Below are 18283 nucleotides of genomic sequence, written 5' to 3'. Positions count from 1 at the left end.
TATCACTCCCCCTCTTAAATGCAGAGACGTGCCATATTTCAGCGGCTCTAACTATTCTTCCGCCCCACCTCTCCCGGCTCCCGGCTCACACTTGGCCCAAATCCAGAAAAATTGCTTTCATTACGGCGCGGCAACTAAAGGGCACATTCATCAACGTACGCTTCTCTATCCTGTATCTACTGCTCTCTTTTTTTCTCTCTTTTACTCTTTTTCTCTCTCTCTCTCTCTTTCTCCGCTCCCCTGGAGTACCTGCACTGATCTTGCACAGGAGGGGGTGGGGGTGTACGAAGATGTGCATGCTGTCCTCCTGTCTTCTCTCGTTTACCCCTCTCTCTGTCTTCCTCAGGGCGAGGGGGAGATGGAGGAGATGGGGGAGCAGAGCCAGGATGAGGCCACTGGGCAGCTGACCATCCAAGGGGCGACTCGGGCCCATGCCGGACGCTACCAGTGCACTGCCGACAACAACATAGAGCCCCCTGCCAGCGTGGCAGTCCAGCTGGTGGTGCGCTGGTGAGTCTAAAGAGCTCTACCAAGATCTATCAATCATGTCGTGTGAATTCATCATGGGTGCAATGGAGTGGAAAAGTGTTGTGGGTGTCTTTGTTTGTGTGGCACCATTCATCATGTCTATGCATATCTGTATTCATTTGCATGTATTCCATGTTTCTGTCTATCCATTTCTGTTTGTACATGTACAATGTGAACATCTCTGGCTGTTGTTTGTCCTTTCCTGTGTAGTTAAGCCAGAGCTCCAGAAGGGGGGCTCAGTGGAATAAGGTGGCAAGCAGGGGGATGGCACCAGAACAGCTGAGGTGGTGTGCCAGGGGAGGGCATCCCGCGGCTCCACTTCTCCTGGGCTAAAAATGGCGTGCCCATAGACTTCATACACCCAGGTGAGAGCACATCCATCCCTCACTCTCCATCTGGTTCTCACCTTCTCCCCGTTACACACACACACACACACACACACACACACACACACACACACACACACACACACACACACACACACACACACACACACACACACACACACACACACACACACACACACACACACACACACACACACACACACACACACACACAGCACACACACACACACCACACACACACACACACACACACACAATACGCTCACGTACTCAACATAGCCACACATATCCCTAACAATGTAGAAACTTTAAACTACTGTGTCATGAGAATGTGGCAAAATATTCATGATGGTGGATAACTAGATTCGTTTCCAAGTTTATACATTCATTCAGTATCTCACCATTAAATCTTAATTTGGGACTTTGCCTCTCCCTATGCAAATCCCTGTCACAGTGCTGTCCTGCCCTATGCCATATTGTGTGTGTGTGTGTGTGTGTGTGTGTGTGTGTGTGTGTGTGTGTTGTGTGTGTGTGTGTGTGTGTGTGTGTGTGTGTGTGTGTGTGTGTGTGTGTGTGTGTGTGTGTGTGGTGTGTGTGTGTGTGTGTGTTGTGTGTGTGTGTGTGTGTGTGTTTGCAGGTACAGGAGAAGACAGTTAGGGAGGGCTCATTCACACACCAGCACGGTAACCGTGGTGAACGTGAGTGCAGCGCTGGACTACGCAGTATTCACCTGCACTGCTCGCAACACTCTGGGAGAAGACACACTCAACATCCAACTGCTCAGCACCAGTATGTGTGTGTGTGTGTGTGTGTAAGCGTGTGTGTGTGTGAATGGGTAAAAGGTCAGAGGTTAGGTCAGACATCAGGGCCCAGGGATGTTGCTATGATGTAAAACACGTACTTTACAGCCAACTGCTAGAGTCCCATTGGTCCTAATTTAGCTACATCCTCTCATATAATAGTGTTTGTGCATTTGTGTATGTGCTGCCTTGTCCACAATTTTATTAGTGTGCGCGAGGACCCTCCAGCTTATAGAGAAAATGTTCTGTCTCTCTCGACGGTAGGAAGAGCAAGTCCTCAGTGTCAGACACCCTTTAGCTATGTCATTTCTATTGATATATCTCTCCTTTATCCCCTGCCTATAGCTCTAATTCCCCTCTCTGTCAGATAATGCTGCAATGCTGCGCTTTCCTTTCTCCGCGTGCACAGGCTGAGTCGCCCTCTAGCTCACTAGCAAGCGTATTCCTACTCCGGCGATGTCAACACGGCCCCTGCTCCCAGCGAGCCCCSCGGCCTCCATTGGACACATTTAATGTTTACCATAAAAAGTGTGAAATACAATCCAATATCCACTGCTGTTTTTTTCTCTCCCTCCGTTTTTTTTACTGCCTTGAATATTCATAATTACGCAGCGATAATAAATGTTATATGCTTCCTTATCATCAGAAGGCCGGGAAAGGAAAGAAGGTTGTATTCTCTCTATCCCTGCCCGCCTCGCTGCCGCGGTTTGGATTAAAAAAAGACAGATCCAAATAAGACTGACCCCTCTAACCTCGTATCTTATGAGCGGAACTGATAATGGAAATGATTTACTCTGCAAACAGAGCTGCCTGCATGCCTGCAAGCACAGCTTCTCTCTCTCATTCTAGWGCTGAACTCTCTCCTCTTCTTTCTCTCTTCCTCTGTCGTTCTCTCTTGTTTATCCTTTCTATCCTCCTATTTCAACTACCCTTCTTTCTACCCCCCCTCTCTTTATCTCACCTTCCATCTCTCTCTCTAACACACAGATCAACCACATCCTCCCTCAGAGTTCCGCCTGGTCAGCTTCACCCATGCTTCTGCAACTCTAGAATGGATCCCAGGCTTCGATGGGGTCTTGGAGCAGAGATTCCATGTCAGGTGATAGAGCATTGACTACAGTTTGGCCGAACATGATGTGTCAAATATTGTGATCTCTTCTTTGCATTCATAAGCAACCAACACATCCTTGATAGGGATATTAGGAACAGGTCTGGATCAAGGGTCAATTCCATTTCACTCCTGTCAGGTTAGAGCCCATCCCTGTACTGACTAAGATACTGTTGATTAACAGGTACCGTTGGGCTGACTCTGTGAGTTTCCTCTACGTGGATGTGTTCCCTCCGAGAGCAAACATCTTCATTGTGACAGGCCTGTCCCCCGCCACTACATACAACTTTTCTGTCAACGCACTCAACTCCATGGGAGAGAGCGGCTACGCAGACAACAACTCAGTACTCACCATCACCACCGAGGGTCAGTCTAGAGCAAGTTCACAACATGACTTCTGGGTCTTAGCTAGGAGAGGGACAATGGTCGGACATTAGATGGTTTGGACTCCTGCACAGCTGGTATTGAGATCAGGTTATGTCTCTAATGACACCCTATGCCCCATTTTGTAGAACATGAATCATCTTGGCACTATATGGGGAATAGGATGTCATTTGACATTTGACCCAGGTTTATTTTGCAGCGTTAGAACAGCATTGATGTTTTCCCCTGTCTTCCATGGTTCTTCTAACCAGAGTGGGAAGGAGCAGTCCAGGAAGAGGATCCCTCAGGGGAGGGTAAGTTTATTTCATCTTTTTTGGGACTGTGGAAAATAGCTATTTTCTAAGCAGCTATCTTCATTTGGCTAAATCATGTTAATGTACAGTATGCACCTCCAAGGCCCTGAAATGTGTGCTCTTTGAATAATGGTACTGTAGTTATGGCAGCCGTGGTCATAAACGCTACCTTCTTTCCTTGTGTTAGTCTTCTATAAATAAAGGAAGTGAGAGACCGGCTTACATACTGATTATTATTATCCTTTAATAAGTTTGACTCAATATGCAATAAACGTATTTACCACAAAATAGTCAAAACTCAGAGTGAAGTTCAATTGTTTAATACCAAAGACGCAAAAGCTGTAATGGGCGCCCGTCGAGTGGTGCAGCCGTATACGTGTCTTTCGAGTGGCGCAGCACTCTTATATCCAAGCAAAGCTCCCCACCCATACAATGATATATCAGTAGTTTTCCACTCACATCACACAGCACTTTCCACTGAGCTTAAGGACATGGTCTGCTGCTAACCATGACCCAGGAGTTTCAATCATCTCAACCACTGTTGGCACCACTTCCTCTTACCTTGTTGCTGTTTAGGCCATTGAAAATATCTGTGGTTTCCAGTTACCGGAACCCTAACAGACAGTTATCTAAAACTACACACTCCCTAATATCAACTAACCCTTCTTCTCTACTTTTACTATCACCTTACAATTCAAAAACATCCCCAGAGACTTAAGGCCTCGTTCTACTTCCCCTTAATCACACAAAAGCTATTAATGATACAAACCACAATTATTTACAACCGAACACCCTGTTCCTGGATCTTGCTTCCTATGATGTCATCATGGTGGATCAACTCATTCCTGTTCTTGGTTCTCTTGTAAACCAGAGACGACAGGGTTGTCGCTGTATCAGACTGTGATCATGGCGGTGGTTGGTGGGGCTCCGCTGCTGGCTCTCAACTGGCTGGGCTGCTTTCTGTGTCTGAGGTGGAAGAAGAGGCGGGGCCAGACAGGTAACCGTGGCAATACCATGGTCAAGGTTGTGTGACTGTTTTCTTCTGCATCTGTCTCAGAAACCTCTGCCCAAGTCACCAAAGAGTTGAGCCTGAATCTTAATGCATCTCTCATTTCTTTCTTTCTCTCTCCTGCTATTTCTCTGTGTCCTCTTATCTCTTCTCTTCCTCCTTTCCCTCCAAACACACCCATATGCCCCTCCCTCCCTCTGCAACCATCCTCCAAGAATGTCACTTCTTCCCTCTATCTTTACCTTCATCTAATTTATTCGATTTTTTGTCTCTCTCCCCCTCCCTCTCTCTCTCACTCTCTCTCTCTCTCCCTCCATCCCTCACTTCCTTTATCTCTATATCTGTCTCCCTCAGTTTCCGTTCCCTGCAACTGTCAGGTCGCCTATCTCACTCTCTCCTCTCCACCCTTTGTCCTCACACACTTCTTTATTTCTTCATCCATCCCTCTCTGTCAGATCTCTTTTACTTCTTCAATAGTGCCCCTATCCCATTTCTAATCCCCACTCATTCATCCCCCACCCTCTCTCGCTCTCTCTCTCTCACCCTCACTTTCTCTCACTCTCTCTCCCTCTCCCTCCCTCTCTTGTCCAGAGAGTAAAGGCAGTGTTTCAGATGGGAAGAAGAGTGAAGGAGATGGGTGAGTCATCATCTAAGTCTGTCTCTGTGTGTCCAGGCTAGTCAGCATCCAATCCAGTCCAGTGGGTACAGACAAATGACTATACGTCCAATCCCCTCTCAGAGGCCTAAACCCTGCCCTACTGACAGACCACACCCAGCACCCACAACAGCAAAACTACAGGACTCTGTGACGGACAAAAGTCTCCCGTTTTGTATGATGTAATATAGCAACAAAAGAGTAAAGCAGACACTCCTGTCAGTCTAAATTTGCAATTAGGGGGCAAAGCAACAGCGCAAATACAGGTGTCACATCCAAATATACTTAAAATGCAATACGCCATATGGCATTGACAGTGCTATGCTCTTGTGCACTGTACTGTAGTGTACATGTCTTTGTATCTAGGTATTTTCTCCCTGAGGATTAAGAAAGAGTGACATAAGATGAGTGGGTGGGTGTTGATTGGATAATGTTGATATGTCTTAATTTTAAAAAAACAAATAAAAAAGAGTGAGATGGGAGGATGTGGGTGGGTGGTTGGGGAGTCGGGATGTGATGCTGTGTTTTCTAATTAAAAAAGATACAGAAAAGTAAAAAAGAATGGAGGAGGTTAGACGCTTTGTTCTGTCTGTCATATCCAGGTCCACTGTGTCCACTGCCAGCGGCTCCACCAGGTACGAGGTCAGAGAGCTGGTGAACCCTGCGGCCCAGTGCACCCTCCTCATCGACAGCGGATCAGAACCAGACAGCAGCGTCTACGAGAGCTACGCTGGGGTAAGAGGAGAGAGAGGGGGAGGAGGTGGGGAGAGGTGGGGTGGAGGAAAGAGATGGGAAAAAGGGGGATACTTAGTAAGTTGCACAACTGAGAAGAGGGAGTAAGGAGAGGAACGAGAGAGAAAGGGGGATGACAGAGGGGGAGATAGTAGAGAGAGTGAAAAACACAGTAAGGTAGAGTGGTGGATGAATTGGAGAGAAGAGGAAGTTGACAAAATAAAGAAACAGAGGGAGGGGCTTAGAGAGGAATAGGAGAAGAATAAAGTGAGAAAACAGGAGGGGTGAGAGGTAGGAGGATGCTAGCAGACAGAGGTGGAGAGGTGAACAGAAGAGGATGGATTAAGGAAGAGGGAGATCAGTCAGAAGAGAGGAAGTGGAGGAGTCAGGCATACGAGGGAAACAGAGGAGAGATAAACTAATAAACACCTTTGGCTCTTCTCAGAGTAGGAAAGGGAGATCGATAGCCCACAATTAGCATTCAAAATACACTTCGATCCTGGTGAAATTGCACATTGTAGAAGGCCAACAAGGCTTTGAACCCTGCAGAAAAATGTTAAGTAGAATATAACAACACCGTCAGAAAGAGACTATTAGAATAAGCTCTAATGCAAGAAAATTCTCCTCAGAGGTGTTAGCTAACCTTGAGTTATAATACAATACATGAAGTCTAGGCAACAAAATATACTGTTTGTCAGGTGTCTCTCGACAGAGTCACCATGTACAGTTGTGGCCTAAAGTTTTGAGAATCAAATATTATTATTAATTTTCACAAAGTTTGCTGCCTCAGTTTGTATGATGGCAATTTGCATATACTCCAGAATATTATGAAGAGTGATCAGATGAATTGCAATTAATTGCATAGACCCTCTTTGCCATCCAAATGAACTGAATCCCAAAAAATCTTTTCCACTGCACTTTCCACTTTCACCCCTACCACAAAAGGACCTCTCTCGTTAACACAGGTGTGAGTGTTGAAGAGGACATGCTGATTGAGTTCGAATAACAGACTGGAAGCTTCAAAAGAAGGGTGGTGCTTGGAATCATTGTTCTTCCTCTGTCATCCATGGTTAGCTGCAAGGAAACACGTGCCATCATCATTGCTTTGCACAAAAAGGGCTTCAATGGCAAGGATATTGCTGCCAGTAAGATTGCACCTAAATCATCCATTTATCGGATCATCAAGAACTTCAAGGAGAGCGGATCAATTGTTGTGAATTAGACTTCAGGGTGCCCAAGAAAGTCCAGCAAGCGCCAGGACCATCTCCTAAAGTTGATTCAGCTGCGGGATCGGGGCACCACCAGTACAGAGCTTGCTCAGGAATGGCAGCAGGCAGGTGTGAGTGCATCTGCACGCACAGTGAGGCAAAGACTTTTGGAGGATGACCTGGTTTCAAGAAGGGAAGCAAAGAAGCCACTTCTCTCCAGGAAAAACATCAGGAACAGACTGATATTCTGCAAAAGCTACAGGGATTTGACTGCTGAGGACTGGGGTAAAGTCATTTTCTCTGATGAATCCCCTTTCCGATTGTTTGGGGCATCCGGAAAAAAGCTTGTCCGGAGAAGACAAGGTGAGCGCTACCATCAGTCCTGTGTCATGCCAACAGTAAAGCATTCTGAGAACATTCATGTGTGGGGTTGCTTCTCAGCCAAGGGAGTGGGCTCACTCACAATTGTACCTAAGAACACAGCCATGAATAAAGAATGGTACAAACACATCCTCCGAGAGCAACTTCTCCCAACCATCTAGGAACAGTTCGGTGACGAACAATGCCTTTCCCAGCATGATGGAGCACCTTGCCATAAGGCAAAAGTGATAACTAAGTGGCTCGGGGAACAAAACATTGATATGTTGGGTCCATGGCCAAGAAACTCCCCTGACCTTAATCCCATTGAGAACTTGTGGTCAATCCTCAAGAGGCGGGTGGACAAACAAAATCCCACAAATTCTGACAAACTCCAAGCATTGATTATGCAAGAATGGGCTGCCATCAGTCAGGATGTGGCCCAGAAGTTAATTGACAGCATGCCAGGGCAGATTACAGAGGTCTTGAAAAAGAAGGGTCAACACTGCAAATATTGACTCTTTGCATCAACTTCATGTAATTGTCAATAAAAGCCTTTGACAGTTATGAAATGCTTGTAATTATACTTCAGTATTCCATAGTAATATCTGACAAAAATATCTAAAGATACTGAAGCAGCGAACTTTGTGGAAATTAATATTTGTGTCATTCTCAAAACTTTTGGCCATGACTGTACAGTACAGCATCTGTCTATGTTTTTCACCTATGGTCTTTGTCCTCCCAGGAGAGCTCCCACTACTACTACCCCACCAGTGACTACCGCCCCTCTCTCTACCCCCACCCCGAGGGAGCACAAGGGCAAGGTGAGAGAAACCAAAATACTACCTATGAATAATACATCACAAGAGAAAAGACAGAGACATTTCTCCGTTTAACTTCAAAAAACCTCTTTGGCTTCTTTTTCAAGATGGCCGCCGCTACCCACTAGAGCCCATAGGCCATGAGTATGAGGAGGTGGGAGACTGGGGCATGTATCAGGACGTGCTGGGGTTGTCTCTCCCCCTGCCTCCTTCCCAGTTTGACCCCAGGTTACCAGAGCAGAGGCGAGAGTGGAGACCACCATCACCCAGTTACCCTCAGGTCAGCACAACCCCACTGGGATAAAGTAGTAGTTATTGATCCCTGAGGGGTGATGACCCTTATAGTTTCACAWATTGGACTAGATGTGTTTTATCACCTTGGGTTTTTCCAAATAACATAGAGATTGGATGGGAAGTTTCGCATCAAAATMATTTCAAGTTAGGATTTGGCCTACAGTGCTATATAGTACTGTCATGTCTCTCACCTTCTTGACACAGCTTTCTTCTCCAACAGGGAAGTGGGAGGNATTTCAAGTTAGGATTTGGCCTACAGTGCTATATAGTACTGTCATGTCTCTCACCTTCTTGACACAGCTTTCTTCTCCAACAGGGAAGTGGGAGGGGCATGACTGCCCTGCAGCAGCCAATCAAAAGGAAGAATCCGGTGGATGAGCGACGCCCAGAGAGAAACGACTATGATTTACCTTTTGAGCTCAGAGGACAGTTAGTTTAGAAAGCTTAGGCCTTGATTCCAGAATGTGGACAATACCTCAGACTCAAATACAAACWCTTAGTGCTGTGCTGGTATTGAATACGATATGAATAGGAAGCCTTTCAACTGATCAAAATGTTACTACCAAAAGGTAGAGTATTTACAGTAGGTGATGTTGTGGGACAGTCAATCAATACAAATTAGGCCTACCGTCGATCCAAAGACGTAAAATGTAAAAGACGAAGCAACAAAACATGCAGAGTTTTTCTTGCAGATCTTTTAGTAACAATTGACTATACTCTACTGTACAAATAAAATGGCAAGGATAATCTAGGCCTAACTGATACACAATTCCAACATGCCTCCAGTGTTTTTATACAGATACATGTCATATCCAAAATCTTTCTCCAACAAGAGCCTTTACTGGAAGTGTCACTCCAGCAAGATGAGAGATGAAAAGGAAGTTAGAAAGTCAGAGAAGATTTTTGTATTTTGTATTTGTATTTGCATTTGTATTTATTATGGAATCCCATTATTATGGATCCCCAAAATTAAGGCAGTTTATACAATTTTAAAAAGTTACAATACATTCACAGATTTCACAACACACTGTATGCCCTCAGGACCCTACTCCACCACTGCCGCATATCTACAGTACTAAATCCATGTGTATGTGTGTGTGTGTGCGTGTGTGTGTGTGTGTGTGTGTGTGTGTGTGTGTGTGTGTGTGTGTGTGTGTGTGTGTGTGTGTGTGTGTGTGTGTGTGTGTGTGTGTGTGTGTGTGTGTGTGTGTGTGTGTGTGTGTGTGTGTTCTCTTATACACATCTAGATGTGTATAAGAGACAGGTGTGTGTGTGTGTGTGTGTGTGTGTGTGTGTGTGTGTGTGTGTGTGTGCATGTCTCTGTGCCAATGTTTGATGTTTGTGTTGCTTCACAGTCTCTGCTGTTCCATAAGGTGTTTTTGTTCCATAAGGTGTTTTTTTATCTGTTTTTAAATCTAATTTTACTGCTTGCGTCAGTTACTTGATGTGGAATAGAGTTCCATTAAGAATTGGCTCTATGTAGTACTGTGTGCCTCCCATAGTCTTTTCTGGACTTGGGGACTGTGAAGTGACCTCTTGTGGCATGTCTGAGCTCATGGGTGTCCGAGCTGTGTGCCAGTAGTTTAGACAGACAGCTCGGTACATTCAACTTGTCAATACCTCTCATAAATACAAGCAGTGATGAAGTCAATCTCTCCTCCACTTTCAGCCAGGAGAGATTGACATGCATATTATTAATATTAGCTCTCTGTGTACATCCAAGGGCCAGCCGTGCTGCCCTGTTCTGAGCCAATTGCAATTTTCCTAAGTACTTTTTTTGTGGCACCTGACCACACGACTGAACAATAGTCAAGGTGCGACAAAACTAGTGCCTGTAGGACCTGCCTTATTGGTAGTGTTGTTAAGAAGGCAGAGCATTGCTTTATTATAGACAGACTTCTCCCTATCTTAGCTACTACTGCATCAATATATTTTGACCTTGACAGTTTACAATCTAGTGTTACTCCAAGCAGTTTAGTCATCTCAACTTGTTCAATTTCCACATTATTTATTACAAGATTTTGTTGAGGTTTAGGGTTTAGTGAGTGCTTTGTTCCAAATACAATGCTTTTAGTTTTAGAAATATTTAGGGCTAACTTATTCCTTGCCACCCACTCTGAAGCTAACGGCAGCTCTGCAGCTCTTTGTTGAGTGTTGCAGTCATTTCAGTTGCTGTAGTAGCTGACGTGTGTGTTGAGTCATCCGCATACATAGAAACTCAAAGGCTTTACTCAAAGTCAGTGGCATGTCGTTAGTAAAAATTGAAAAAAGCAAGGGTCCTGAACAGCTACCCTGGGGAATTCCTGGTTCTAACTGAATTATATTTTATATGCTTCCATTAAAGAACACCCTCTGTGTTCTGTTAGACAAGTAACTCTTTATCCACATTATAGCAGGGGGTGTAAAGCCATAACACACACGTTTTTCCAGCAGCAGACTATGATCAATAATGTCAAAAGCTGCACTGAAGTCTAACAAGACAGCACCAACAATAATTTATCATCAATTTCTCTCAGCCAATCATCAGTCATTTGTGTAAGTGCCGTGCTTGTTGAGTGTCCTTCCCTATAAGCATTCTGAAATTCTGTTGTCAATTTGTTTACTGTAAAATAGCATTGTATCTGGTCAAACACACGTTTTTCCAGAAGTTTACTAAGGGTTGGTAACATGCTGATTGGTCGGCTATTTGAGCCAGTAAAGGGGGCTTTACTATTCTTGGGTAGCAGAATGACTTTAGCTTCCCTCCAGGCCCGAAGGCACACTCTCTCTAGTAGGCTGAAATTGAAGATGTGGCAAATAGGAGTGGCAATATAGTCTGCTATTATCCTCAGTAATTTTCCATCTAGATTGTCAGACCCTGGTGGCTTGTCATTGTTGATAGACAACAGTAATTTTTCACCTCTTCCATACTGACTTTACGTAAATCAAAAGTACAATTCTTGTCTTTCATAATTTGGTCCAATATACTTATTTACATTGTGTTTGCCAATGCCCCTAAGATCATGTACATTTGATGCAGCATTATGACAACTCATTGTATCAATGGTAGGGATTAACTGAGCTAGTCTTGGATCATTTAGCAGTCATTGTTTTAACGCAGCCTCGAAGTGCGTGGAAAGAGATGACCGTAAACTTCAATCAAGTTCTCAGTTGTGTGGGGCAACAGGTTTCCCTCCATCCTCCCCAGACCAGCTTCCTACCCCAATGCCCTACTTCCCTCTCCTCCTCTCTCCAACCCTTCTCCCTTCCACTTCCCTTTAGCCCAGTCAGTACTACATCCTACAGACCCTGCACTCAGAAAGGCAGAAAGACAGACAGGTAGACAGGGACACAGACAGTCAAGGTAGACAGGGAGACAGTCAGACATCCACTGGCACTTTTGGGCCATATGTGATGCAGGACTCGCAGAGTCGCCCAAGCGGAAACCATCTTCCATGCGCCTGCTTGCCGTGGGCACCTTGCCCTTTTGAACAATCTGCCTGTCTGTGACACATGTCCCTCACAGCGGCAGACGAAGCCTGGGATTATTACAACACATGGTCACTGCCCAAACCACCTCCACCTACCTCCCCCTCAACCTCCCCCATTCCCACCCTCTCCCCCCAACCTCCTCCCCCCTCCTCTGAAACAAAGAGACCCTGAGCCCTCCCGATTCGCCCCTCCAGCCCTGGGGTGAGCCTCTGAAGGTCGGGGATGAAGGCAGTAATTGAGCATGGTAATGTGTTGTGAAGGTAAAACCACCACACTGTATCTACAGTCTGCCTCACTCCCGCTAATCCTGTTGTCTTTCACATTTCAGTTTCATCTCATCATTCTAGAGAGAGACCATGCAGGCCATTAGTCCTTCTCTGCGACGAGAAAGAGAGAGAGAGGGAGAGAGAGGAAGGGAGGCTGAGAGAGAGGGTAATCGAGTGGAGAGAGAGAGTATGACAGATAGATGTAATTTAAGATCTAGGTAGAAAGTATACCCTCAGATAGCCCTTTAACTTGGTTTTATTGTGCAGATGGGTAGTTAGTTCAAGGTAGTTTAAGTTCAGGATATTTCTACCTGGTCTGTACAGATCGAACTGATATGAACATTTTGACAATGTACCTGGTTACAAATGTACCTGACTTGGTGGTGTTATTCAGGTGAGGGTTCAGATTTGGAATTGTCATACAAACATTGTTCTGAGAGCATAGCATCTACACAAACACACACAGGGATGTTCCTCCACCCACTTCCCATAATATCTGGTGTGTGTGTGTGTGTGTGTGTGTGTGTGTGTGTGTGTGTGTGTGTGTGTGCGCTGTCTCTTATACACATCTAGATGTGTATAAGAGACAGGTGTATGTGCATGCGTGCGTATGTGTGTGTCCCAGGACGTCAATGAACAACACTACTTCCTCATAGCCCTCTGATAATTGCATAAAACTCACATTGAACACACACTCACACACTCACACACATACAATATTTACACACAGACACAACCAACCAACACCCTACTTCCTCGTTCTCCCTTAAGCTTGATTTTTCATATCAGTCACGAGTGCACAAAACATCATCTTGATTTACTCATTCCAAGGGGGAAAATACTATAAGCCACTGGTTCTATTTTAATGAGGATCATTCCGCCTGCTTTAAGACCTATTCTATTTCTAGAGGAGGTCTCCCAGGAGATCTCAGATATTATTTATTATTACTACCCTGTATTGGGAAAATTCTCACCAAATTGGCCTGAAAACGTAACTGTTGTGAACACAGTTGTGGAAATATTTACAGTTAGGGTCTATTTGAGATCAAGCACATGACTGATAACGATGAAGTCTGTGTTCTTCTACCGTCTATTCTATATGCGTTTCCCCCACATTGCCAGGCATCTGCGGTTGTCTCTACCCAGCTACCCAGATATGAAAGAGATGAATCGCAATGATTCACCAGACGGCTGGTGCTGTCTCTCAATTAGGGGCGACAGATAGCCTAGTGGTTAGAGCGTGGGGCCAGTAACCAAAAGGTTGCTGGATTGAATCCCCGAGCTGACAAGGTGTTGATTTGCCTCTGTACAAGGCAGTTAACCCACTGTTCCTAGGCTGTCATTGTAAATAATAATGTGTTCTTAATTAACTGACTTGCCTAGTTTAAATAAAAGGTGTGTTATTTTCCATCATGGACTGTCAAGACACATTTTTCTCATTACTGAACAATTGTTTAAGTTCCAGTCAAAGTGACAAGCAGGTATTCAAATGAAAGCCTATTCTCTCCTGCTGCCGATGCATCATGGAGGAGTGGAGAGGAACTATAATCTGCTAAATTGAATGTTTGACAGCCTAATACAGGCATGTCAATGTCCATTTCTCTTCTCTCATGCCATGGGTAGTTTGATGTATTATGTGCAGAAGAAGGTCCCAACGGGTCGAGTATGAACGGGAAACAAATGGAGAAATGAAATAGCTTAAAAGTACAATATGTTTTTTCCTCTTTATACACCCTTTTGTACACAATAGAACAAAATACACCGTAATAAAAGGGAATAGACCTTTGTCAATCCCAGGTGGCTAATAAGGTTGCTGAACCAATGCCGTAACACAAACCATACAATCAGTAAAACCGTACCCTATATGCTGCATCATATTTTCATTTCCTGAACTAAGTACAGTAGAGATGAAATTGAAATTACCCGAGTCCTGCTCTACAGAAAACTGAGAGTACATACAGACATCTGTAGCGCAGTTTCCTGCAGCGGGTTATGTGAGCAAAGAGAATGCAAAGTGAGTTTTAGATTTGGATGAAACTAAAAAAATAGAAGAGTTGTCTTATGAAAGGCAGCTTTGAAATAAAAACAGAATTCATGGTTAATATTTGATGAAGGCTGATTTGAATACATGCTAAAACTAAAAGAGTATGGTGAACCTCTTTAACTATTGATGTTAGCTAATGGCTTTGATGGCATGGCATACACGTTCCTCCCTGTCTGGACCACGTGGTTAATAAAGAACACCAGAATACAATACAACCAGTAATTCTAGCATTGCATTTAGAGTACATGCATTTGCATGTTGGGTAGGCTATAACAGCACAGCGCTTTTAAAGCTGTGTAACATGCATTGAGGTGTGTCTATTGCCATTTAATAGCCATAGAGGTAATAGAAAAACAATGTTAAACTGACAGTGTTTTATTGAATGTAAAGTATTATTTCAGTGTCCAATGTTCACCATTGTACAATATGTTGACAGCATTGCATTATTGTAAGCTTGCTGAAGACATCTGTAGAATACAGTAACGTATGTGCCTGTGATTCTCAGCCATGGCCAGTGGACTTCAGGAAACAGCAGAGGGAGCACCCCCCTATCCACATTGATGGGACAGCAGTGGAGAAGGTGGAAAGTTTTAAGTTCCTCGGCGTACACATCACGGACAAACTGAAAAGGTCCACTCACGCAGACAGTGTAGTGCAGAAGGCGCAACAGCGCCTCTTCAACCTCAGGAGGCTGAAGAAATTTGGATTGTCACCTAAACCCTCACAAACTTTTACAGATGCACAATTGAGAGCATCCTGTCGGGCTGCATCACCGCCTGGTACGGCAACTGTACCGCCCACAACCGCAAGGCTCTCCAGAGGGTGGTGCGGTCTGCACAAAGCATCACCAGGTGCAAAATACCTGCCTTCCATGACACCTACAGCACCCGATGTCACAGGAATGCCAAAAAGATCATCAAGGACAACAACCACCTGAGCCATTGCCTGTTCACCCCTGCACCATCCAGAAGGCAGGTACAGGTGCACCAAAGCTGAAAAACAGCTTCTATCTCAAGGCCATCAGACTGTAAACAGCCATCACTAACAAAGAGAGGCTGCTGCCTACATACAGACTTGAAATCATTGGCCACTTTAATAAATGGATCACAAGTCACTTAAATAATGCCCCTTTAATAATGTTTACATATCTTGCATACCTCATTTCATATGTATATACTGTATTTTATACCATCTATTGCATCTTGCCTATGCTGCTCTGTCATTGCTCATCCATGTATTTATATGTATATATTCTTATTCCAATCCTTTACTTAGACTTGTGTATATGTCGTGGAAAATTGTCTCAGAAATATAACACTTACAAGAACTTGTGAATTCAATGTAGACGTTAATACAAAGTAACAAAGCCGAGCCCTTCCATGGAAGGTGACTAAATTCTCATATTACAGAGTCCTGCCTTTATAGGATTCTGTCTTTGCATAACGTATAGAGTCCTCTCCCTCTCTATGAAAATAGCTTCCCTTGACCTTTCTCCATTATTATCTTTTCATCTCAGAGCTTGCTTGTTAACGCCCACATCTGACAGCTGTATAGGTTATAATGGTGGCGGGACCCTTTTCACGTCCTAAAAATAATGCATGCATTGCATGCTTATGTTTCACCTGTTGGTCATCAGTCATTTTGCTACCATCCTCTTTCCTCTATCCTTCTGACCATAGTATGTCCAGCTGTCATAAATGTACGTATGGCCTTGTGTCATGTTTTGTCTTTCATCATGTCTTGTCCCTGTGCTTCCCTCTGCTGGTCTTATTAGGTTCTTTCCCTCTTTCTCTCTCTCTCTCTCCTCCTCCCTCTCTCCCTCTCCCGCTCTCTCTCTCTATCGTTCCGTTCCTGCTCCCAGCTGTTTCTCATTCTCCTAACGACCTCATTTACTCTTTCACACCTGTCCCCTATTTTGCCCTCTGATTAGAGTCCCTATTTCTCCCTCTGTTTTCCGCTTCTGTCCTTGTCGGATTCTTGTTTGATGTTTGCTGCTCCTGTGTCCTTGTTCCGCCCTGTCGTGTTTTTGCCTTCTTCAGATGCTGCGTGTGAGCAGGTGTCTATGTCAGCTACGGCCTGTGCCCTCCTGAAGCGACCTGCAGTTTGTGGTCGCGTCTCCAGTCGTTCCTCTCTACTGACGAGAGGATTTCAGTTTCCTGTTTTGGATTTACCTTTGTTATATCCAGGAGAATCATTGTTTGTTTGATACTGGAATAAAGACTCTGTTTCTATTACGTCGCTTTTGGGTCCTCATTCACCAGCATAACACCTTGGTTAATGTACTCTTTGGCATGTTACCCTTTCAGAAATAGAGTATGGCCTGGGTGTCATCTTCTCTTAATGTGCATGTCCTTGCTACTTCAGCATGGCAACTACACCTATTTATATTTAATGCTTAGCTCCCACATATATTAGGTAGTTATTGTGGAATTGTTAGATTGCATGTTAGATATTGCTACACTGTCGGAACTAGAAGCACAAGCATTTCGCTACACTCGCAATAACATCTGCTAACCATGTGTATGTGACCAATCAAATTTGATTTGGATTGTATTCACCTGTTTGAAGACTACCTGCTGAAATCTAAAAGAGATGAAAAGGTAAAAAAATAAATATTATATCCAGTGGTCTGGTGCAGTGTGGCCAGTGGCATGTCTTGTGAGGAGGAGGAGAAGGAGGATGTACAGCATGTTGAGAAGTAAAGAACGTGACTGGATGGGGACAGTCCAAAAGCCACCCCAACTCCTGCAGCGAAGACTGTGTCCTCTGTTTGAGTGCCTGAATTGGCCCCATTGTCCATTGTGACCGGCCTGGACTGGTGTCTCATTGTAGTGGCTGGAGAGGCTGTGCTGACAACTCTCCAAGAGCATCGCCCCACTGGGCTATAACTGATGAAATCAATGCTGTAATTTCAACCCACAAAATAAATGTGATGCTTGAATCAACATGGAAAACTAATTGCACTTGAAAAAAATTATCATAAACATAAGAGTATTTAGTCTTTTTTTAAACTAACTTTTAACCTAAGTCAATGACACTGTAATTTGTGTTTGTTGATTTCCCTTTGAATACTCGTTAGTTGACAACTCAACCAAAAGTAAATCAAAACTAGACGTTGAGTTGACGTCTGTGCCCAGTGGGGCTATTTTCCTTGTTGTGTTTCTCAGAACAGTACTATGCTTCTTCAATGCACTTTCTTACTGGAAGTTCTGCAGTAATTGAATCTGTGAAGGACCGTTCCCGTCCCACTAATCTTTGATGATGCTTAAACGTATGAGTATTGTGAGATTTTATTTTATTTTAATTGAAATTTTTGCGTAATTTTTTTTGCTGCATTCCCTACGTTTAAAGGTGTACAATACATTGAAAAGGCGACAGCATTGAAAAGTCTCCAGGGTCACATTTGGGGAATGCAGCACAAGACGGGGTATAGTGCAAAAGAGAGACAAGCAGACACACAGACATGGAGGGAGGATGTCAAAAAGAGAGACAAGCAGACACACAGACATAGAGAGAGGATGTCAAAAAGAGAGAGATGCAGACACAGACATGGAGGGAGGATGTCAAAAAGAGAGAGATGCAGACACACAGACATAGAGGACATGGAGGGAGGATGTCAAAAGAAGAGAGATGCAGACACACAGACAATGGAGGGAGGATGTCAAAAAGAAGAGAATGCAGACACAACAGATGGAGAGAGGATGTTAAAAGAGAAGAGATGCAGACAGCAGAATGGAGGGAGGATGTCAAAAAGAAGAGATGCAGACAACAACAGACATGGAGGGAGGATGTCAAAAAAGAGGAGATGCAGACACACAGACATGGAGGGAGGATGTAAAAGAGAGACAAGCAGACACACAGACATGGAGGGAGGATGTCAAAGAGAGAGATGCAGACACACAGACATGGAGGGAGGATGTCAAAGAGAGAGATACAGACATGGAGAGAGGCTGTTAAAAGAGAGAG

General features: G+C 44.3%; 1 protein-coding gene across 1 annotated transcript in view; it reads left to right on the top strand.

The window, feature by feature from the left end:
* Window positions 1–9425, top strand: part of nphs1 (NPHS1 adhesion molecule, nephrin) — a 74620-nt gene extending 65195 nt beyond the window's left edge. Inside the window, 13 exon segments of the mRNA XM_070438777.1 lie at window positions 347–514; window positions 744–819; window positions 822–891; window positions 1510–1664; window positions 2663–2774; window positions 2968–3149; window positions 3419–3460; window positions 4332–4457; window positions 5061–5106; window positions 5727–5859; window positions 8167–8245; window positions 8350–8522; window positions 8853–9425. Of these exon segments, the coding sequence (XP_070294878.1) occupies window positions 347–514; window positions 744–819; window positions 822–891; window positions 1510–1664; window positions 2663–2774; window positions 2968–3149; window positions 3419–3460; window positions 4332–4457; window positions 5061–5106; window positions 5727–5859; window positions 8167–8245; window positions 8350–8522; window positions 8853–8975 (1485 nt within the window). The 3' untranslated portion in view covers window positions 8976–9425.
* Window positions 9426–18283: the final 8858 nt, after the last annotated feature.

This window comes from Salvelinus sp. IW2-2015, unplaced genomic scaffold (assembly GCF_002910315.2).
Source record: "Salvelinus sp. IW2-2015 unplaced genomic scaffold, ASM291031v2 Un_scaffold1168, whole genome shotgun sequence".
NCBI lineage: Eukaryota > Metazoa > Chordata > Actinopteri > Salmoniformes > Salmonidae > Salvelinus > Salvelinus sp. IW2-2015.
The sequence above is the reverse complement of the archived record's forward strand: the minus strand, read 5'-3'. Positions and strand labels throughout refer to the sequence as shown.